This window comes from Sylvia atricapilla, chromosome 7, assembly GCF_009819655.1.
Source record: "Sylvia atricapilla isolate bSylAtr1 chromosome 7, bSylAtr1.pri, whole genome shotgun sequence".
Classification (NCBI taxonomy): domain Eukaryota; kingdom Metazoa; phylum Chordata; class Aves; order Passeriformes; family Sylviidae; genus Sylvia; species Sylvia atricapilla.
The window spans coordinates 2,091,204-2,109,936 of NC_089146.1; the positions used below are offsets into that span (position 1 = coordinate 2,091,204).

The 18,733-nt window shown below is 43.7% G+C and overlaps 1 protein-coding gene across 1 annotated transcript in view; it reads left to right on the forward strand.

Moving 5' to 3' along the window:
* The first annotated feature begins 7,924 nt into the window (after positions 1 to 7,924).
* The window catches only part of LOC136363299 (nck-associated protein 1-like), a 60,348-nt gene continuing 49,539 nt past the window's right edge, over positions 7,925 to 18,733 (forward strand). The window contains 1 exon segment of the mRNA XM_066322386.1: positions 7,925 to 8,085. Coding sequence (XP_066178483.1) covers positions 7,978 to 8,085 — 108 coding nt within the window. The 5' untranslated portion in view covers positions 7,925 to 7,977.

Sequence of the window (18,733 nt, forward strand, 5' to 3'; positions counted from 1 at the left end):
GGCCCGACAGGCTCTGTGTCCCCAGGGATCGCCGGGCGACCGCTGAGAGCGCAGCAGGGAGAGCTCCAGCTCACCTCCATGGGTGAGTGAGGGCAGCGGGCTGTCAGCAGGGACTGGCAGGGGAAGCTGCACTGCCTGGACAGGGAGCTGTGTGCCCTGGCCCGGCTGTGGAGGGCTTTGCTCCCTGTGTGGACGAGGGCTGGAGAGGACACAACACAGAGAGGTTTCAAGGGCACCTGGGGGATTCATGGCCAGCACGTTCTGTCTGATCCCAATGTCTCCTGTTTCCTTCTGGGTGGGATGGCCCTGGCAGGAAGATCTCCTAGGATTCCCACTCTGACCATGGCTTTGTTCCTCTCTCTTCCAACCCTTCAAGCCCAGAGGCAAGACACCAGCCCATCCTGCTCTAACCTGCAGAATCAAGCCCGGTTTCCCCAAAAAGCTGAAGAATTGGGGACAGCTTCTGGATCCAGTGAACCTGTGTCCCAAGAACACACCAGGAGACACTGAAGAGGACACAATCTCTCAGTGCCGCTGGAGCTCTATGCATAGTTGAGGCTTAGCACAGTTCTCATGGCTTCAGACCCCTGCCTGTTTGTAGTTAGCTCCCTCCCTCTAGACCTCAGATCCTGCCCATTTTTCCCCAGTTTTTCCTTCAACTCTCCACCCCTTTTCACAGCTCCCTCCCTCCAGCCCTCAGAACCTGGCCATTCCCTTTTTTCCTCTCCACTCTCCACCTCTTTTGACAGCTCCTTCCCTCCCAGCCCTCAGATCCTGCCCATCCCCTGTTTTTCCTTCCACTCTCCACCCCTTTTCACAGCTCCCTCCCTCCAGCCCTCAGAACCTGGCCATTCCCTTTTATGCTCTCCACGCTCCACCTGTTTTGACAGCTCCTCCCCTCCCAGCCCTCAGACCCTGCCCATGCCCCCTTATTCCCTCCTAGCTCATCCCTTTGCTTCGCCTTTTATCAATAAACAGTTTGGCTTCTTCACTTTACCTCCGTCTCTGTGGAGCTGAAGCAGCACAAATCCGGAGTGCTGAGACACAAAGGCCTCTGCTGCCATTCTCTTCTGTGCTGTGTTTTGTGCAGAGACACAGAGGGGTGAGGCCACATCAGGCTGGAAGATGCCTGTGCTGTAGGTCCCATCCTACAACACTGTGGAGTTGAAGGTCTTACTGAGCACCCTGAAGCCCCTGGATTTTGGAAGAACCAAACCTGAGGATGCTCTGAAGCCAGCTGTGAGGGATTCCATGGCAAGCATCCACAGAAGGCAAAGGAGCTTGGAATGCTGGAAGCTTTCAAGAACAGCTTCCTGAAAGCACAGCAATGCTCCATCCCTGCACAGGGTCAGGAAGAGGGCAGAACCAGAGACCATCAGGGCTTGACAGGGAGCTTTGGGTGTGCCTAAGGGCAAGCGAAGCAGCAGCACGGTGGCCGAGACTCGGACGCGCCACCGTGCCGATTGCCCCGAGCGCTGTCAGGCAGCGCCGGGATCCCGGCTGCGGTTCTCTGTCCCCACAACTGAGGAATCGCAGCCCCTGCCTCAGAGCCAGTCAGAAAGCCGCCCAAGTGAGACCAAGTGAGAGAGAGAGCTCTCTTGGGCATGGCTGCAAACCAGCCCCTGCTTCTCCTTCCTCCACCTACCTTTGGGATCTCCTGTTAAAATAGGGAGACAAGAAGGTGGACAAGTCCTCACTTTGGCTCAGATTTCGGGCAGCAGCTGTTTGAGGCATCCTGCACCCCAAATGTCTCTCATTTGCAAGTTCTTAAGAATGGCCTGTTAGGTCTATTACAAAAAGAATTCTTTCTTGAATAGACAAAGGATTAACAGACATAAGACTTTAAACAGAGTATTTATTACACAGGATGAAACAAAAAGAGCTACTAGTAGATAAAAAATAGAATGGATGACAAAAGATACCTCCATTACAGTTAGTGAATAGAATAGATGGGGAATTAATGTGACTTCCATCGAATTGATGATGGAATACACAGTCCTTTGCCTCAATTTCCTTTAAAATATCCACAAAGACACACAGGAGGATGCGCACACATTCAAGGAGAAGCCCTACATGTTTCCAGGGTGTATGTAGGAGACTTCTCTCTCGGTCAAAGTTTGCGTAGCTTTTATAGCTTGTAAAGTGAAGTGTCTGTCAGTCAGAAGTTCCAGCTTATCTCCCCACATCTTTTTCCCAAGGCAAGCAGGTCGTTATCAGAAGGGGATGTTTCTTGTATCACACCTCTGGTTTCAGAGACAACTCCTTTCATGGATTCATGGGGGGGGGGGGGGGGGGGGGGGGGGGGGCAGAATGCACAGAATTACTGTACCAGCTGATACAATAGATAACCTCTTTTGTGGTAAATGGTAAGTCCTGCACCAGTCTGCGAATGGCAGCGCCAGACAGGTTGTGCTCTCTGTGTTCCAAAGGCTGTGGAGAGGGGTGTGAACAGTGCTGCACGTGCAGCGGAGAGTCCTGGAAGGTGCTGGCAAGAGCGTCCTGTGGGAACAGGGCTCCGGTCTGTGGCCGGGAACAGCCTGGTTTTGCTGCTGTGACGGCAGGCAGGAGTTGGGGCAGGTGAGGAGGCAGCGGGCAGCTTGTGTTTGTAGAGGGCCTGAGGCTGCACGTTCCGAACCTCCACCTGGAACCACACTGGGGGGAATCCGCGCTAGAGCTGGAGTGCCTGTCCAGAAAGGACCACAAGGAATTCAGGCTTGCCAGGGTTTCTTAAGAGTCTGTTTGTGTTCCCCAGGAAAGCTCCCAATCTGGGGAATGCCTCTGGGGGAAAGGGGTTTATTTCTCAAGGAAAGCGCTTTCCGAGGAGCTCCCTGTGAGGAAGGTGCAAGTGTCCCCCTTTAGCTCTCTGTGGTCCTTTCAGTCCTTGAGGCCCATTACACTTGGAAGAGTGGCAGGGGAAGAAGGGAGAAGGCTGTGAAGGGCACGTTTGGAATCCACCTGGACCTGGACCAGAGATCAAGGCAAGCACCTGCAGCAGGGTGTGTTAGCCCCCCGCTTTGGACAGAGGTGTGAGCAGGAGCATCTCTGTCCAGCTGTGAGCCCAAAAGCTGCCTTTGAAAGCTGTGGATTTAAAGGCCTTCACGCACACACATCTCACATCTTACCCGTCTGCTGTATTAAAACTTCTGGCGATACGAGGCAGCGGATTTACAGCTTGCACAGGTACCCACAGATCTAGGCCAACGCTGTTCCCTCAGAAGTCCTGAGGCATCTCACCAAAGGTGCCTGATGCTGCCCATTCCTTGCGACACCACTTGCTTTCCTTTGGAATTTTCTACCTCCGCCAAGAGTAAAGAGGGAGCTGGAGAACAAGCCGGCCGGGCTGCTATCCATCCTTTACCAGCAGTCCTGGTTAAGGGGACAAGTCCGAGCTGAGCGCAGACGTGCAAATGGGACCGCCGTGCGCAGGAAGGATCGGTGGGAAGGATGATCCAGGAACCGTAGGCCTGGCAGCCTGAGCTTGCTACCGGGGAAGGCCTTGGAACACATCCTCCTGAGTGCCATCCCACAGCACATGCAGGGAACCAGAAAGCCCCTGCTCTGAGGGTGCTCAAACCAGCTTGCTGTATTCTCCCTCTTCCCTTGTCACTGCAGGCACGAACAATGGTCCACAGCTTTCTCTGCTCCTGGAGAGCACAGAAAGCACACAGGGCTTGGGTTCCGAGCAAAGCCACAGAACCCCCTTCCTGAGGCCAACCAAACCGGATTGCAGCAATCTCCCTCTCCCCGTGGCAGTAGAGGCACGAATGACGGTGCACTGCTTTCTCTGCTCCTGGAGAGCACAGAAAGCACACAGGGCTCCTGTTTAGAGCAAAGCCACAGAATCACCCTATGAGGCCACCCAAACCAGCTTGCAGCATTCTACCTCTTCCTGTGCCACTAGAGGCAGGAAAGATGATCCACAGCTTTCTTGGCTCCTGGATAGCAGAGAAAGCATTCCAGGCTCCTGTTTCAAGCAAAGCCACAGATTTTAATAGATTAAAAGTCTGTCTTATAAAGGCAATTGTGTTTTTCAATGCTACTTCTTATCCTTTTAGGGTCTCTCAACAATATTATAGCCCTTGTATGGTAAATTATTCAGCTTGTGTGCCTTTAGAAGCAAGTTCATTAATGTAATAAATACTTATGTCTTATTAACAAATTAATACTAAGACATGATCCAAATAATTGAGGTTATGCTGCCTATTTAAAAATTCAAGTCTGCTCAAATTACCATTTGTGTTCCTATTTTGAGTATTTTCTTTGAAAATTGTTCTTTGATTTCTTTTGGCCAAAAGGCAAGAAGTCATGCAGTGGTCTGTGCTACTTTGCTCCTGGAGAATGCAGCTGATAACTGCCATTTCACTGAAAATCCTGGCCAGCACATGGCCATGTCACATGAAAATCCAAGCTAGAAGTTGAACTAAGAAAAAACAGACAGGAAAGGAAAAGTGGTATAAATACTACTACAGAGATGTAAGTTAAAAGTGTAGCAAAGACTTAGGTGGCAGTGTAGCCTACTCTGCAGTAGGAAATTGCCCACTATGGGTTTTAAAATAGCAGTGCTAGAGAAGTATAAATCCCCATGTACACTTTGGCCTGGGGAAGAGAACGTTGCACAGAGACCTTGTAGCAGCCTTCCAGTACCTGAAGGATCTACAGGGAAGCTGGAGAAAGACTTTGCCTCAGGAGCTCTAGTGATAGGACAAGAGGGAATGGGTTCAAATTGAAATAAAGGAAATTTAGATTAGATAAGTAAGAAATTCTGTAGTGTGGGGCTGGTGAGGCACAGGAACAGGCTGCCCAAAGAAGCTGTGACTGCCCCATCTCTAGAGTGTTCAAGGCCAGGCTGGATGGAGCTCTGGGCAACCTGATCTAGTGGAAAATGTCCCTGCCCATGGCAGGGGTTTGGAAGGAGATGATCTTTAAGATCCCTTCCAACCTGAACCATTCTGTGGCTCTTATTTTTCAGAGCAACAACCTGAGAAACATCTTTGTTTCAACTAGAAATATTACATTTGATACTTAAAAAATATATATAATGGAAGACATTTTGTGTAAAATATTACTACAGATATTCTTAATTAAATTACTTAACATTTTATGCTTTACAAATTTAAATAGCAAAGTGAATATTTCTGATGTTTTCCATGGACACCAGTAATGAAAAGTCAGGTCTAACAGGTCTAACCTAATTAAGCATTACAACATGGTTGCTAGGTACTCCTGACTTTTGGACACAAAGCTAAGAAATAAAATCATCTGATAAAGGCCAATGAATGAATCAATAGCAGACTTCAGATTGGAACTCTAAGTCCTTGCTTCCTAGTTTTATTCTGAATCATAAATTGACTTGTAATTGCTAAAGTGAAGAGAGAGGTCAGTAACAATTTAACTATATTCAGGCTTCTCACATTCATTTCTATGCTTTCTAGAATAGATTAGTTTAAAATCTCTGAAAGACAGAGACTGTCTGATTCTGATTTCTAATGCAAAAAGGTGAACTGAAAATTAAATAAAAATTAATATGCAAAAAAAGGGCACAGATGGTGGTGCCACTATAAAAAAAACTAGATTAGAAGGTTAATTCTTAAGCCTCTCATTGCCTAGGCTGGGGATCTCTGCAGCCCAGCTGGTTGTGCTGGCATCTCAGTGCTGAAATCATCTCCCTAAGATATTACAATAAGGGATGGTCTCCTGATGGTCTGTTGTTGACATTCACAGCACAGAAATCTCACCATTGCTTAAAAATATATGCTTTTAATTCCTGTGGCTTCAAATGCAAAAAAACACCAGTGATGTGACTAATCTAGTTGGTGATATGGTGTTTCTCTGAATTTGCTGTACACTGGTCTAGAGGAACAGCTCAGGGGGATGGTGACAGCCTCATGAGTGGGGTGGAGGGGCAGCTGGCAGCACCTCCACAGGGTATCCCTAGGTTCTTCCCACTTTCCAGGGCAGGTGTGATGCTCTGGTGCTGACAGAAGTGCCCTCAGAAAACAGGGGTCACAAGCAGTGACAGTGTGTCAGTTTTACTTGTGCAGTGTTCTGCTGGGCCCCGGTTCTTAATTTCAGTTGGTTAAGTAAAAAAAAAACATAGAAACATCAAGGTTGGAATAGACCTTTAATGTGATCCAGTCCAACTGTCGATCCAGCACTGCCACTCTAAGTCCTAAACCACACCACTCAGTGCCAGATCCAGATGCCTCTTAAACACCTCCGGGGGTGGTGGTGACTCCACCACCTCCTGAGCAACCTATTCCAATGCCTGACCATCCAAACACTGAAAAAAGTTTTCTAATATGTAATCTAAATATCCTCTGTGTAGGGGCATTCATGGACGGCAGGGAGAAGGAACTCTGCAGACCTGAGATATTCTAGAAACACGTGGTTTTATTGCAAGGGTCATGGGTAAAGAGGGCTGCTTTCAGCCACCAGCCTTGGCTGAAGGGAAGCCCTTAAAGAGAGAGGGAGGGGGTGTGTATGAGGTAAGGGAGGTAAAAAAGCTCAGAGGGGTAAGAGAGGTAAGAAGAGTGCCGGGGTCAGGGCGGTAAGAGAGAAGGAGGTAGGAGAAGAGCAAGGACCTTGTTCCAACACATTATATCTCCTTTTGTGTTGGATATTCTAATTTACAGTTACCAACCGGCACAAGATACAAAACCTACAAACATTGCATGCAACCTAGGACAACTACTATATTACCATATCATCCTATATTGTAAACTCTAAAGACTGCTTTTCTTATCTACTTTTTTCCTTGATGCCTTGGCAGGGGTGGAGAGGGACTGTCCTTTTGTTTTCTGTCCTTCAACCTATCTCCAACTAATCACTGTCTTCCTGCCTGCCATGCCTACATCTCAAAGTTGACTTTCATTTCTATTTCACTCACAGATTTTATATCTGCAGTATTTCTTATGAGACAATCACATCCATAAGCCCTTTCTGTCCCATCTTTCCCAACACTCTGTCAGCTTAAGGCCATTTCCTCTCATCCTCTCACTGGCATAGCAGAAAAGCCTCACCCCTACCTCACTCCACCCTCTTGTCAGGGACTTCTAGACGGTGTTGGGATCCCCCTGGAGTCTCTTCTTCAAATGAAACAACTGCAGCTCCCTCAGCTGCTCCTCATAGAAACACGAGTGAGAGGCTTCACCACCTCCCTTGCCTTTCCCTGGCCAAGTTTCAGCACCTCAATATCTTTCCTGAGCTGAGGGTCCCAGAACTGGACACAGTGCTTGAGATGTGGTCTCAGCAGTACCAAGTACAGAGGCATGTTTTCTTCCCTGGTCCTGCTGGCCACAGTATTTCTGACACAGGCCAGGTGCCATTGGCCTTCTTCTTCACCTGGGCTGGCTCAGTCAGGTTCACCACGTCTTGTTCCCCTGGGCTGGCTCAGGTTCACCTGCTGTTGCCCAGGCCCTTTTCCGCTGAGCAGATTTCAAGCCACTCTGCCCCCAGTCTGCAGAGCTGCATGGAGTTATTGTGGCTAAAGTGTAGGACTTTTATTGTTTAAGTGGAAAAAAATGGAGTAAGCAAAAACATAGGGCTTTCATAGTCTCACAGAATGGTTTGGTTCGGAAGGGACTGTGAAGACCATGTCTTTCCAATTTCGGACCAGGCACAGCTTCCAGTAGACCAGGTCGCTCCATCCAGCCAACACCTGCAGGGATGCGGCATCCATTATTTTATTCGGTGTGAACCTTGAAGAGAAGCGGGCGTCCCGCACCGCTGGGGAGCCCCCCTCGGGGCTCTGCCCGGACGCTCCCCTCACGCTCCCCAAACCCGCGGGCCGCGCTCGCCGCTGAGGCGCTTCCGCCGCCCGCCCGCCGGGGGCGCCCGCGCGCCGCCCCACGTGACCGGTGGCCACGCCCCGCGGAGGCTCGGAGCGCCGGGCCGGGCGGACGGGGAGCGCCGGGCTGGGCTGGGCCGGGCTGGCGGCTGCGGGGCTGCGAGCGCCGGTGGGGGCGGCGGAGGGCCACCATGTCGCGCTCCGTTCTGCAGCCCAGCCAGCAGAAGCTGGCGGAGAAGCTCACCATCCTTAACGACCGCGGCGTCGGCATGCTCACCCGGCTCTACAACATCAAGAAGGTGCGGGGGGCCCCGGCGGAGAGGGGGGGGAGGTGAACGGGGAACCGCCCCGGCGCGATTCCTCACCGCCGTTCTGGCCGGCGCTGCGCTGGCGGCTGTGCCGGCTGCGCCGCGGCCTAGCGGCGGGGCCCGGGAGGCTGGGCGGGAGCCGCGCTGCCGCCGCCCGGCCCGGGGAACGGGGGGCCGAGGCTTCGGTGCGGCCACCGCATCCATACCGGGAGAGAAGGATGAAGGAATGGACGAGGCCAGGCCGATCGCCGCGGCGCCCGCAGGAGCGGGGCCTGGTCCCGGCGCAGTCCCCGGAGCCGCTGCCGCCCCGCTGCCGTGCGTGACTCACACGAGCCGCGAGTGGGCAGTGCCGCGGGGCTTTTCCCACGCCAGAACCTGTCGCTGCCGCACGGAAAAAAAGGGGTTTGGGGTAAAATTAGTAAGTTTAATTCGGAGAAGTTCGAGGCGCGCGGTTGCTTAGCAGCTCTCGGCGTGAGATGGAGCAGGAGGTTGGAGCTGCGGTGGGTGCTGGAGCAGCTCCCCGGCTCTTTTCCCCAAGGAAGTGGCTCGGTGGTGGCCTGGGTGAGGTGGCTCGGCGCTGCAGGAAGCTGTAGGTCTGAGCGATGCGAGAAGGATGGGTCACGCCTTCGTGCTCGCTTAATTTGTCTTCTGGGGGGGTAATCGTTGTGCTTTCCTGTAGGAGAGAATGTAGTTCATGACCACAGAATTATAAAATTATTTGGTTTGGAAGGGGACCTTGAAGATCATCTAGTTCCAGTCCCTGTGCTGGAGGCTTGTATCCTTCCCAGCTTCATTTTCCTAATGAGTGGTGCATCGTCTGAAAGTATATGGCCCCTCAACCCACTTCAGTAATGAATACTAGTTAGGATTTCATTGCTTTGCCTTGAACACAATTATTTGAGAGTTTTTCTTTTTCTTTTTTTTTTTTTTTTAATTTCAGAGAAAATGCTAGTTATTACCTTTGAGCAGTGAGTACACCTTTTGATGTGAGTTCAGCACATTCAAATTTCAGTGCTGTTCCTCAGCTGCAATGGCAAAGGGAGTTTGAGAGTTTTAGGAGCTTACTTGGTCCTCTGACTTCTGGACCCAGGTTTCTGTCAGGAGTGACCCTGCCTGACTGATCCGACGTAAAGGATGTGTTTTGTCCAAGTGTTTTTGCTCATATGGGAGACCAGAACAAGTAAGGTCTAGCAAGTGCAATGTTGATTTTAATTAAAGTGTTTTTTCAGGGGAAAAAAAGCCCAACAAACCAAGTGATTGAAGTATTTAAAAGTCAATGTTCATCCAAAGCCATTTCACTATTTGATGTGCACCTGAGTGTTTCTGCAAATCTTCTTCACTGACATAAATAAAGCATTCAGACTATATGATTGCAAATTCCCATCTGTCTGAAAGATGCCTTTTTATCTGTAGTTTTATATGTTGGAAAACCACCTAAGTTTAATATTGGTAACAATATAATTACACTTCCCACAAACAGAATTTGACAGTTTATGGGGAAAACCATCAAAATGAGGAACTTGTTTGTGTGCGTGTTTGTTGTGCAGGTGAAAAATGAGTAAGGGGAATTTCTTCTGAGCACAGCTCTGCTTTGCAGGGCAGGAAACAGGACTGGAGAAATTAAACCTCGCCTTGATAGCCCTGCCTTAGCCATTGTGAGTCCAGGCCCTGTTTTCATTCCCAGTGTTCTGATACAGGAATATTTACTCCTGTTAAATGATCCAGTGCCTACAGACATGTTTCTCTTTGGCACGTTTGGATGGCTGAGTCCTGAGCGTGTTGGCCCATATGGTGGTGGTCTCTGCTGTTACTCATGTCTAGGAAGTGATGCAGGTGGACAGGCTCTCTGTAGGGGAGCATCAGCACTGGGGGTGACACTCCTTTTTTTCCTGCAAATGCCAAGAGTCCAAAATTGCTAGGTCTTGCATGCAGAGAGAGAAGTAGGCATGAGCAAGTGGCTTGATTATTGTGTCATGTGTAGTTTTGTAAATATGGAGATGTCCCAGGCACAACTCTTGTGTATTCATGTAGTGATTTGTGAATTCAAATAGTAGTTTTCTTCAACTGCAGTCAGTGCTGCTCGACAGGGAGAACTGGCTAGCTCAGATGGTGAGCCCAGAAGTCTTGGAATTGATTATTGTATTTTATTGTGAGTCTCTCTTCAGCCCAGCTGCAGCATTGCTGACTGTTTGGAACACTTTTGTTTTGTTTAGTTCATTTTTTCCCCCCTCTCTTTAAGCTGTCAATTCCAAAACTGCTGTTTAAGATTCTGTCATAGCTACCTCTGTTGAAGATGATACCGAAACTCAAGTTACTAGAAAACCACACAATATGTGGGTTTGCGGTTAAAGGAAATGGTTAAGACTTTTTTTTTTTTTTAATAAGAGGAAGTGAGAGGTTGAAATGTTTTTAGCAGCAGCAGAGATTGCTTTAGATGCTATCTAGAGAGTACAGATTTTCAAGGATTAAGGATTTTCTCCACTGTTAGAAACAAAGCAGGGAAATTTTAGTTCCCAAAGAATCACAGAAGTTGTTAAAAGCAGTTAGGAACAATGATTCTTTATATTTCATCTTCCTATACAATTTTCGGTTTTGTTGCTGTTGTGCTCATAGCTGATAATTATTCATAGTTTCCTGTTTACTGACCTTCTGTGCCACTTTGTTGTTTTTTTCTGCCTTCAAGTTTTGTTTTTTTTTTTTAAATAGTTAAAAGTTTGTTGTTTTTAAAACAGAGTATCTGACTGTATGGGGCTTTTTGTGTCTGAGAGTCACATGGAAATTAGCAAAAGTGAAGTTACTAAGGTAATAGTGGATGATGAGACAGAACTTTAATTCTCACTCTGTAAGGAGGTGGGGGTTTTTTTGATTATTTGTTGTTATTTTGAAGGATGGCTCTTTGCTTGTTGCTTTCAGATGTCCTTTGCATTGAGACCAGTATTAGTACTGAACTTGGAACTCTTAATCTTGTGGTTTCTCTCTTGGTTTGTTCTTTCTGTTTATAACGAATTTATGCACGGTTATCTAGGTCATTGTCTACCCTGTAACTTTTGTCATTACTTGCCTACAACTACATCTCTATAAATGAAAGAGAGCAGGGCTTTTTCCTGCCATCCTGGCTCAGGTAAAGCTTGGATTTCATGGTTACCTTCTAGAGCTGACCAAGTCTTATGTTGGTAAACTTTGTGTAAATGCTGCCATTACTGTCAACTATTTTGTTTGGGAGTGGTGGCAGCAGAGAATAATCTTTTTTGTGGGCCTGTCTTTTGTTTGTTTATAAAGCCCTTGGATACGGGGATGTGTTTATAGTAAGAAATTTGCTCTTGAAATACCTGAAGTAGAGATTTAGCTGCAGCAAGTCAAGAGGTTGTGATATTTCATGAGTGTTGAAGTAATAGTACAGTCAACAGAACTGCTAGGGATAAAAGTCAGGGGTTTGAATTATTTAGAGTTTATGTTAATCAAACATGATAAGTCTTTATTTAGCATGAATTGCTTTGCTGGCAATATTCTGTTGTTCTTCACAGTATAGGTTTTACATTTGTTCACAAGATGGTTTTTAGATGTCATTAACAAAACAAATTCTTTTGAGTTTCCTAACTTGATTACATAGTGTCTGAAAAATTGACAATCTTAAACCAGTTCTTAGATGTGAACTGGATAATCAAACTGAAGTCATAGATAAGGAACTTAATAGCTGTTTGCAGAGGCTTTAGCTGACTGTATATTTTCTTTCAAGAAGTAATAGTGGAAACACTGGATTTTTACCTATATTGAGGATGTTACTACTTAAATTTAAGAGTTGTAAAAGCCAGTTGATAGTTTTATTAATAGAAGCAGTCAATAAGGTGTACAGTTTTGCTCAGGCATTTGAGTAGTTCTTCAAGAAATAGTGGAAGAGATTTTAGGTGACTGGAAGACCACAGGGAAGTTTCCAGTCTGCAGAGCTCTGAAGTTTGGAATGGTGTAGGATTAGATCACCCTTTGCACACAGAGCTCTGTGCTGGAGTGCAGACCTTTGAGCTGAGAGGAAAAGCTGGCCAGTAATTTAGTTTTGAATTGTAAGGTTGATGTTGCACAGATAATGTCAGGTAATGTCTTCAGGTCACTAGGAAGTTTCTCAGGGTGGGGCAGTATTGCTTCCATAGAAGGCAGCAGTTCTTTAAAGGCTAAAATGGCAGCATATGTTTGTGTCTGTAATCTTGTAGGAGTGGCTTATAATACTGTCTTATTGATAAACAGAGGAGGAAGCCCCAAACAAACTCAGTGCTGGCAATTAAAAAGAAATCTCCTTTGCTCAGAAAGCAAACACTGACTGATGATACCATATCATACTTTTTTTTTTTCCAGTCAGAAAAGAAATTAAATTTGTAAAGAAACAGACTTTGTAGTAAAATAAAAATGTCCCATGATATCTTCTAAAATATACAGAGTGGATTTTTCCTGTTGCATCAAGAGTAGATGCCCAGAATTATCTAGCCTTGTTTTTTGGCTTACAGATACAAGTAATCTTGCCCCTTGCAATCACTGTTAATTTTGTGTTAACACAAAACCAAATCCAGTTTTAGTTCCAAGAGATTTTATGTGGAGTTGTATGCAGAGGAGATACACCTAAAAAGTAATAACAGTTCCCATTTGAGATTCAAAATAGAGAAGGCTTTCCCATTGCCTTGCTTCTTTTCATAAAGATGTTATTTTATAAACTGCATTGAGGAAAAGTTTTGTGGCAGTGAAACTTCTCTTAATTTTTTTTTATCTTTTGCATTTCACCTGCCACATATTTGATTAATAGAACCAAGTCTTTGTGTGCTACAAACGCAAGAGGACATCAAGTGAATTTATCACTCTACAGATGGTGTCAAACTCAATATATTTCCTTCATAGAGGTGATTGGTCACTCTAGGATGGACAGCTTAGAAGATACTTTGTATATTGACTTTAGCAAGGCTGCTGACCTGACCTCATCTGATTGTTCTCATGAACAATCTAAGGAAGTGCAGTCTGGATGAAGCTGGAATGATGAAAGCAGATGGCTCACCATATTAGGGAATGGCTGTGAAGATCTCATAGTCAGCTGGGGATCAACAGGGTCTTATTGGGATGTGTGTTACCTCTGGTTCTAGTCACTCTTTGCTCCAACAACCTCGGTGGCAGCTTCAGTGTTCCTAATAAATATGTAAGAAACTGGGATAAGGTAAAGAATCTAATTAAAATTCAGCTTTGAGCTTAGAAATTGTATGTATGGTCTAAGAGGCTTGGAGGTGGCTGAGCAAGTATGATTGTAGCTCTTTTCCAAATTCCACTGTGCCTAGTGGATTTTAAAGGACAAAATTAGAAGTAATGAGATATCAAGTCTGGAGAAAATAGCTGGGAGAGGTTAGGGCAAACAAGAGCCAGGTAAGTTTTACTGCAAAAAATCAGGGATGACATGAGGTTATGTAAATGTGTGAGCAAGATAATCTGAAGGAAAAGTAACTAATCCTTTTGCTCTACTTCTCCTTCATTGAGATTCATTGAAAACATATCTGATTGACCATTCTTTTCAAGGAAGATGTGGACAAAATGGAGAAAGTTCAGAGCAGAATAATAAGGACAAGTGGTGCAGAAAATTGCACCCATTAAAAAGTGGGAATGTTTTTTCAAGTCAGCTTATAAATAGTACAAATTTGTAAATACTTAGGACTGCAGTAGAGATGAGGAATAGTTTGTGCCATCCAGTATGACCACCAGAGATCAAGAAGTGGTGGTTTAAATGAAATATTGGAAAACTGAATTTAATATTTGAAAGGACTGTGAGAATGTTTTTGAATGTAGTGTGTTCAAGACCTTTAAGTAAAGATTTGGCAGACATATCCCAAGGGCAACACAGATACAGTTGATCCTGCCTTTGAACAGGAGACGTAGGTAGGCAATTTATTGAGGTCCTTTCTAGCCTTTTTCTTCTGATTTCACATGAATTTACATTTTACTTAGCTGGATTTCTGAGTAGTGATACACTAGGAGTAAGGTGTATATTTGGGGTTCAACACACACCAGATAATGAGTAAACACGGGGAAGATGCTTGCTTAGATCTAGGAAACACTGGACTGACTTTAATTAACACTTTTAATTGTAATTTTGAATTGATATGAAGGTACATTATCTTTCAAATTTTAGACCCCAGTAAATAAAAAATGCAGCAGCTGCTAAATTTTTAATAATTTTGTACCATATTTTGGATATGTCCAAGACCTTTAGAGACTCTTCATAAAGTAGTCACATAGAGACCTTCTTCTGCTTCCAGATCTTGTTTGAAACTATTAGCATAATTTGTATTAAGATACAGGTTTACCTTTCATCAAGTATCATTTATGTAACTACAAACACAAGTAATGTAATTTACTTAGTACAAAGTCACCCTAGCTATGCTGGTGTAGGACAGTTAAATTTTAGCCATCAGAAATATTAAACTGTAATAATTTGTCCATGTGTGACCAACTAATTCTTGCATCTTGTTGGCTAGACTTTAAAAGGGACAAGGCTTTATTCACAAAACTGATCTGGGACCAGCCTGTTTAAAATTGAACTGAGGCTTCCACAACCTAAAATACAGGCAAGCAGTTGTGGTAGGCTTAATCAGAGATATTAAAGCAAATGTAGTATGAACCACTATTCAAAGCAGCTCTTTATTGTTTATTCCCTTCTCTTTCCTTCTCAGTAGTTTTGCATTTTCAGAATTAGAGATTGTGAGTTTATAATCTTAATTGTTTTAAATGCATGGCAGAAACAGAGTCTATAATGGGGTTTATCCTATGAAAATATAATTAATGGTGAAAATATCTCTTTGAATGTGTCTTTGACTTTTATATTTAGTATAATCTACAGGATGCACAGCTGGAAACCAGGCATGCAAACTTAGAGCTGTGTCTTAGCATGAAACCTTGAATGCCAGCAGCTCTTACAAGAGAAGAACAGTTTATTGTGCCTGCCTTTCTGGCCTATCAAGAGAAAGTGCTGTAGTAAACCGTAAATGGGACATACAGGAGCTTTTCCTGGTTTTGAGTCTGAGGCATCCTAAAAGTATTTCTATTTACTAATCCAAGGTGCTAACTTGGGGAGTGGCATAGTTTTTACTGTCATTGAAATTTTATCAATTTTGTTGTTAAATACACTGTGTTTTTTAGGGCAATTTGTAGATGAAACTTAAAGGTGATTTGTTGACTGAGATTATTTCAGTGTATGCAGTCAAGTGGAACTGTGCTTAGCATTATTTTATCTCAACTCTGCAGTAACAGCAAATCAAAATCTCTTGAAATAATAAACACATTCAGTTTCTGCAAAGTGTGGTTCATGATGATCTGCTGATGTAGGAGGTTAGGGGGATGAAAATGCAAAATTTTTAATTCAAGTGATCCTGTTTCTCTTTTACTGGGGAACAGCCCTACTGCTAATTTGGAATAGAGTTTAGCAGAAACAAAAGAAGATAAATAATAGGTCTTTCCATAATACAGTAAATATTTAGGCTTCATTTTTTTACCATCCTAAGCCATGTGATTCACATGATACTTCCCAGTGTTTTAATTCAAGGGCACATCATAAATTGATGTGAATGAGTGGAATGAATGAAGTTCTGGGGTTTTAAATGCAAGTTTGGGGCACTGACTACTGAAAGTGATTGTACCTGAACATAAACTTCCTTTTATTCACACCACTTCAGCTCCATGTATATCGTAATTTTATTAATTGATGTTTTTTTGTTCTCCTTCAACATCTTCTGCCCTCAAATAGGAAGTAAAATGTTAAGCTTAGATTTTTGCAATGAGAGCTGTAACAGTTTTGGGGGAAAAGGTCTTTTTGCTGTTGATTGATGTTGGTGTATTCTGGGCCAAAGGCAGTTGAACTGGATTCTGTTTTCCTGTTTAGAGGCTACTTATCTTAGATGTAGGCCTTTAGCAGATTTTTGTAGTTGACTGTTTTCTTGTTGGCTGCTTCTGAATGAGTACAACGTAGAAAATATAGATATGTAGTAGTCTTAATTTTCAAGGTGAAATTAGTATGGAAGAACCTAATAGCAGCAAGTGAGGTGGAGATTCTGAATTTTGTTTAATACTAATATAATTATTTACCTCACTAGGGTAGGTAGGAAAATGCTGCTTTTATTCAAAACATATGGCCTAGTGAAGCATGTGCAAACAGTTCATGGAGTCTGATCTCTCTGAAGCTTGATAACTGTACAGATGATAGCAAATCAATATTGTGAATAGTCACCTTCTTAGCTATAGAAATCATTGTTCTTGTTGGTAGTTGCACAGAATGACTTTACTTAGTTGAGAGCTTATCATAGCAGGCTACCATTCTAAAGATCTGTGGGAAGAAATGCTGTGTAACTTGCAGGAAATCCAGCATCTGAGTCCATAATTTTATTATTTTTTTAATTATGTAGATTAGTTTCTAACCATAACATTGTGTGATCTTTTCCAGCATAGCTGCTTCTCAGCTGTTAAGTAATATATAAAGGAATTCAGAGTTGACTTCTGGGAGTTTCTTTGAGTATAATATTTTGGGGCTGAAGCAGCTGGAATTCCATAGTTTCAGAACTGTATTCTGTGTATCCTGCACTAGTAAGGACATTTTTAATTAGTGAATTTCTTTTTGATGCTCAAAACTGTAGTAATGCTGGGTTGTCGGGGTTTTCCTAACAAGAAACGAATTGAGGAATGGTTATTGCAACCTGTATGGGGGGGGGGGGGGGGGAAAGGTGGTATCTGAGGCTGGGAAAGGGCTACTGGTTTTGGCTGGTGCTCAGAATTCTATGTGAATACTGGAAAGCTGTATATGAGCAAATGACCTTTGTATGTTCTACCACAATGTGCCTATCCATTAGAATACTTACAAAGGAAAAAAAAGGCGAAACCTACATTTCATATCTACATGCTAAGGCTCAATGTCTTCATTCTTTTTTAGAGCAAAATTATTTTTCTGTGTCTTACCACACTTTCATGCTTGTGCAAAAGTGGATTGGGCTTTGTATGTTCATTCTTTTATGTTTTATAGAGTAAACTGTAGAGAATTTGAAGGCTGTCCACCATTTTGGGAGAGGTTTAACTTGTGGAAGCTGTGTTACCTGTGGTGCTGAATGCAGGTAACGGTATGGATGAAAACTATGAGTGCAACAACAGCTATTAATCTGTTAATAGCAGTTCTTAGAAAGGAGCTGAGCTGCTGTGGAACATAGGAGAGTGAAGGAAAAAGCATTGACCCACTTGTTCAGTGATATCTCTTGTCCTCTTTCAGTTCAGCCTCTCTAGGTAGGCTTGTACAGCTTTCTAGAAGCTGGAACTGTGTGTCTGAGGGATGCTTCTAACATCTTGCAGGAATTCTCTTATTTATCCATCAGTCTAGTGTAGTTTATTAGCAGGAAGTTGCAGTTATTAGTAGGAATTGTTAGTTACAGTTGCTTCAAGTGTGATGTCAGCTAACAAACGATGGGAAGAAGCAAAGAAGGAGCATATTCACATAATTTGGTGGATTGCCAGTTGCACTGAGGACAACACTTGTCTCTCGTGGGGGCTTAGTTCCTGAAGCCACAGGAGGACATGCTTGTTGATGTTTTGAGATCTCTGTTTCCTTGTGAGTGTGTGGGTAAGGGCTTGGGTAGAACTTAAGTTGTAATAAACATTTTGGAGAGGTGATTTATAGGAAGGAAAACAACTGTTTCTAGGAAAAAGGAGGAGTGTATGTGGAAAGAGTGTTTGAATTCAGACTGAAAAATTTATTAAGTCGACAGTGGCAGATTTCTTGTCTCCTGTATAGCAGCAACCATACTGGAATTTAACAGGGCAGTAACAGTACACAGTGCACAGATATGTGTTGGTTAACTTGTGTTCTTAGTAATCCTTCTAGGAGAGAAAGTTGCATGTTTTGCAGCAAGAACAACAGATTGAAATAATTTGATGAAGGTTCTGACACCCATGACACCGAGATAATTAAAACTTCATAAATTTGTAGCTCAATGTTTAATATTTCATGCTTATTTACAGTCTAGTTTGTACTTTTAAATTGTTTAGACTTTAATGTGTGTACAGAATAGCTCTTTTTTGGCATGTGTGGTTTGCTGCTCTAAGGAGATTGAAGCAACAATTTAATATCTAACATACTGTGGATGTTGCTGAATTTATTTTCATTATAAATTCCTCTTGTATTGTAGATATGATACTGTAGTACTTTTGTGGGAAATTTAGCATATATGAGCATTTTAATATCAGAATAGTACATGAGTATACATCATGATGGTCATGTACTACTGGTAGGTGTTCTAGAAACTTTCAATAATGACTCTTTTGTTTTGTTTTTTTTTTCTTGGCTACCGTTTCTTTTTCAGGTATGTAAAACTTCACTGAGTGTCTCTCCTTTTTTCCCCTGTAGTTGCATGTGATGTTTGTTAACTTTTTTCCCTCTCTACCTGAACTTAGTCTGGAAGTACTGTTAGTAGTTACGTGCCTCAGTATATTCACAGTGCTTTGCACAATAGTAAAACTCTAATAAGTAAGTGTAAAGTTGTTTGTGAGTATTAGAATAATGAAAATCCAGTAGAAAGTGTGCTGACTAGAGTAACAGATGGTTGTAATGTTCTCTTGGATGTAGGTAATAGTGTATTAGTTC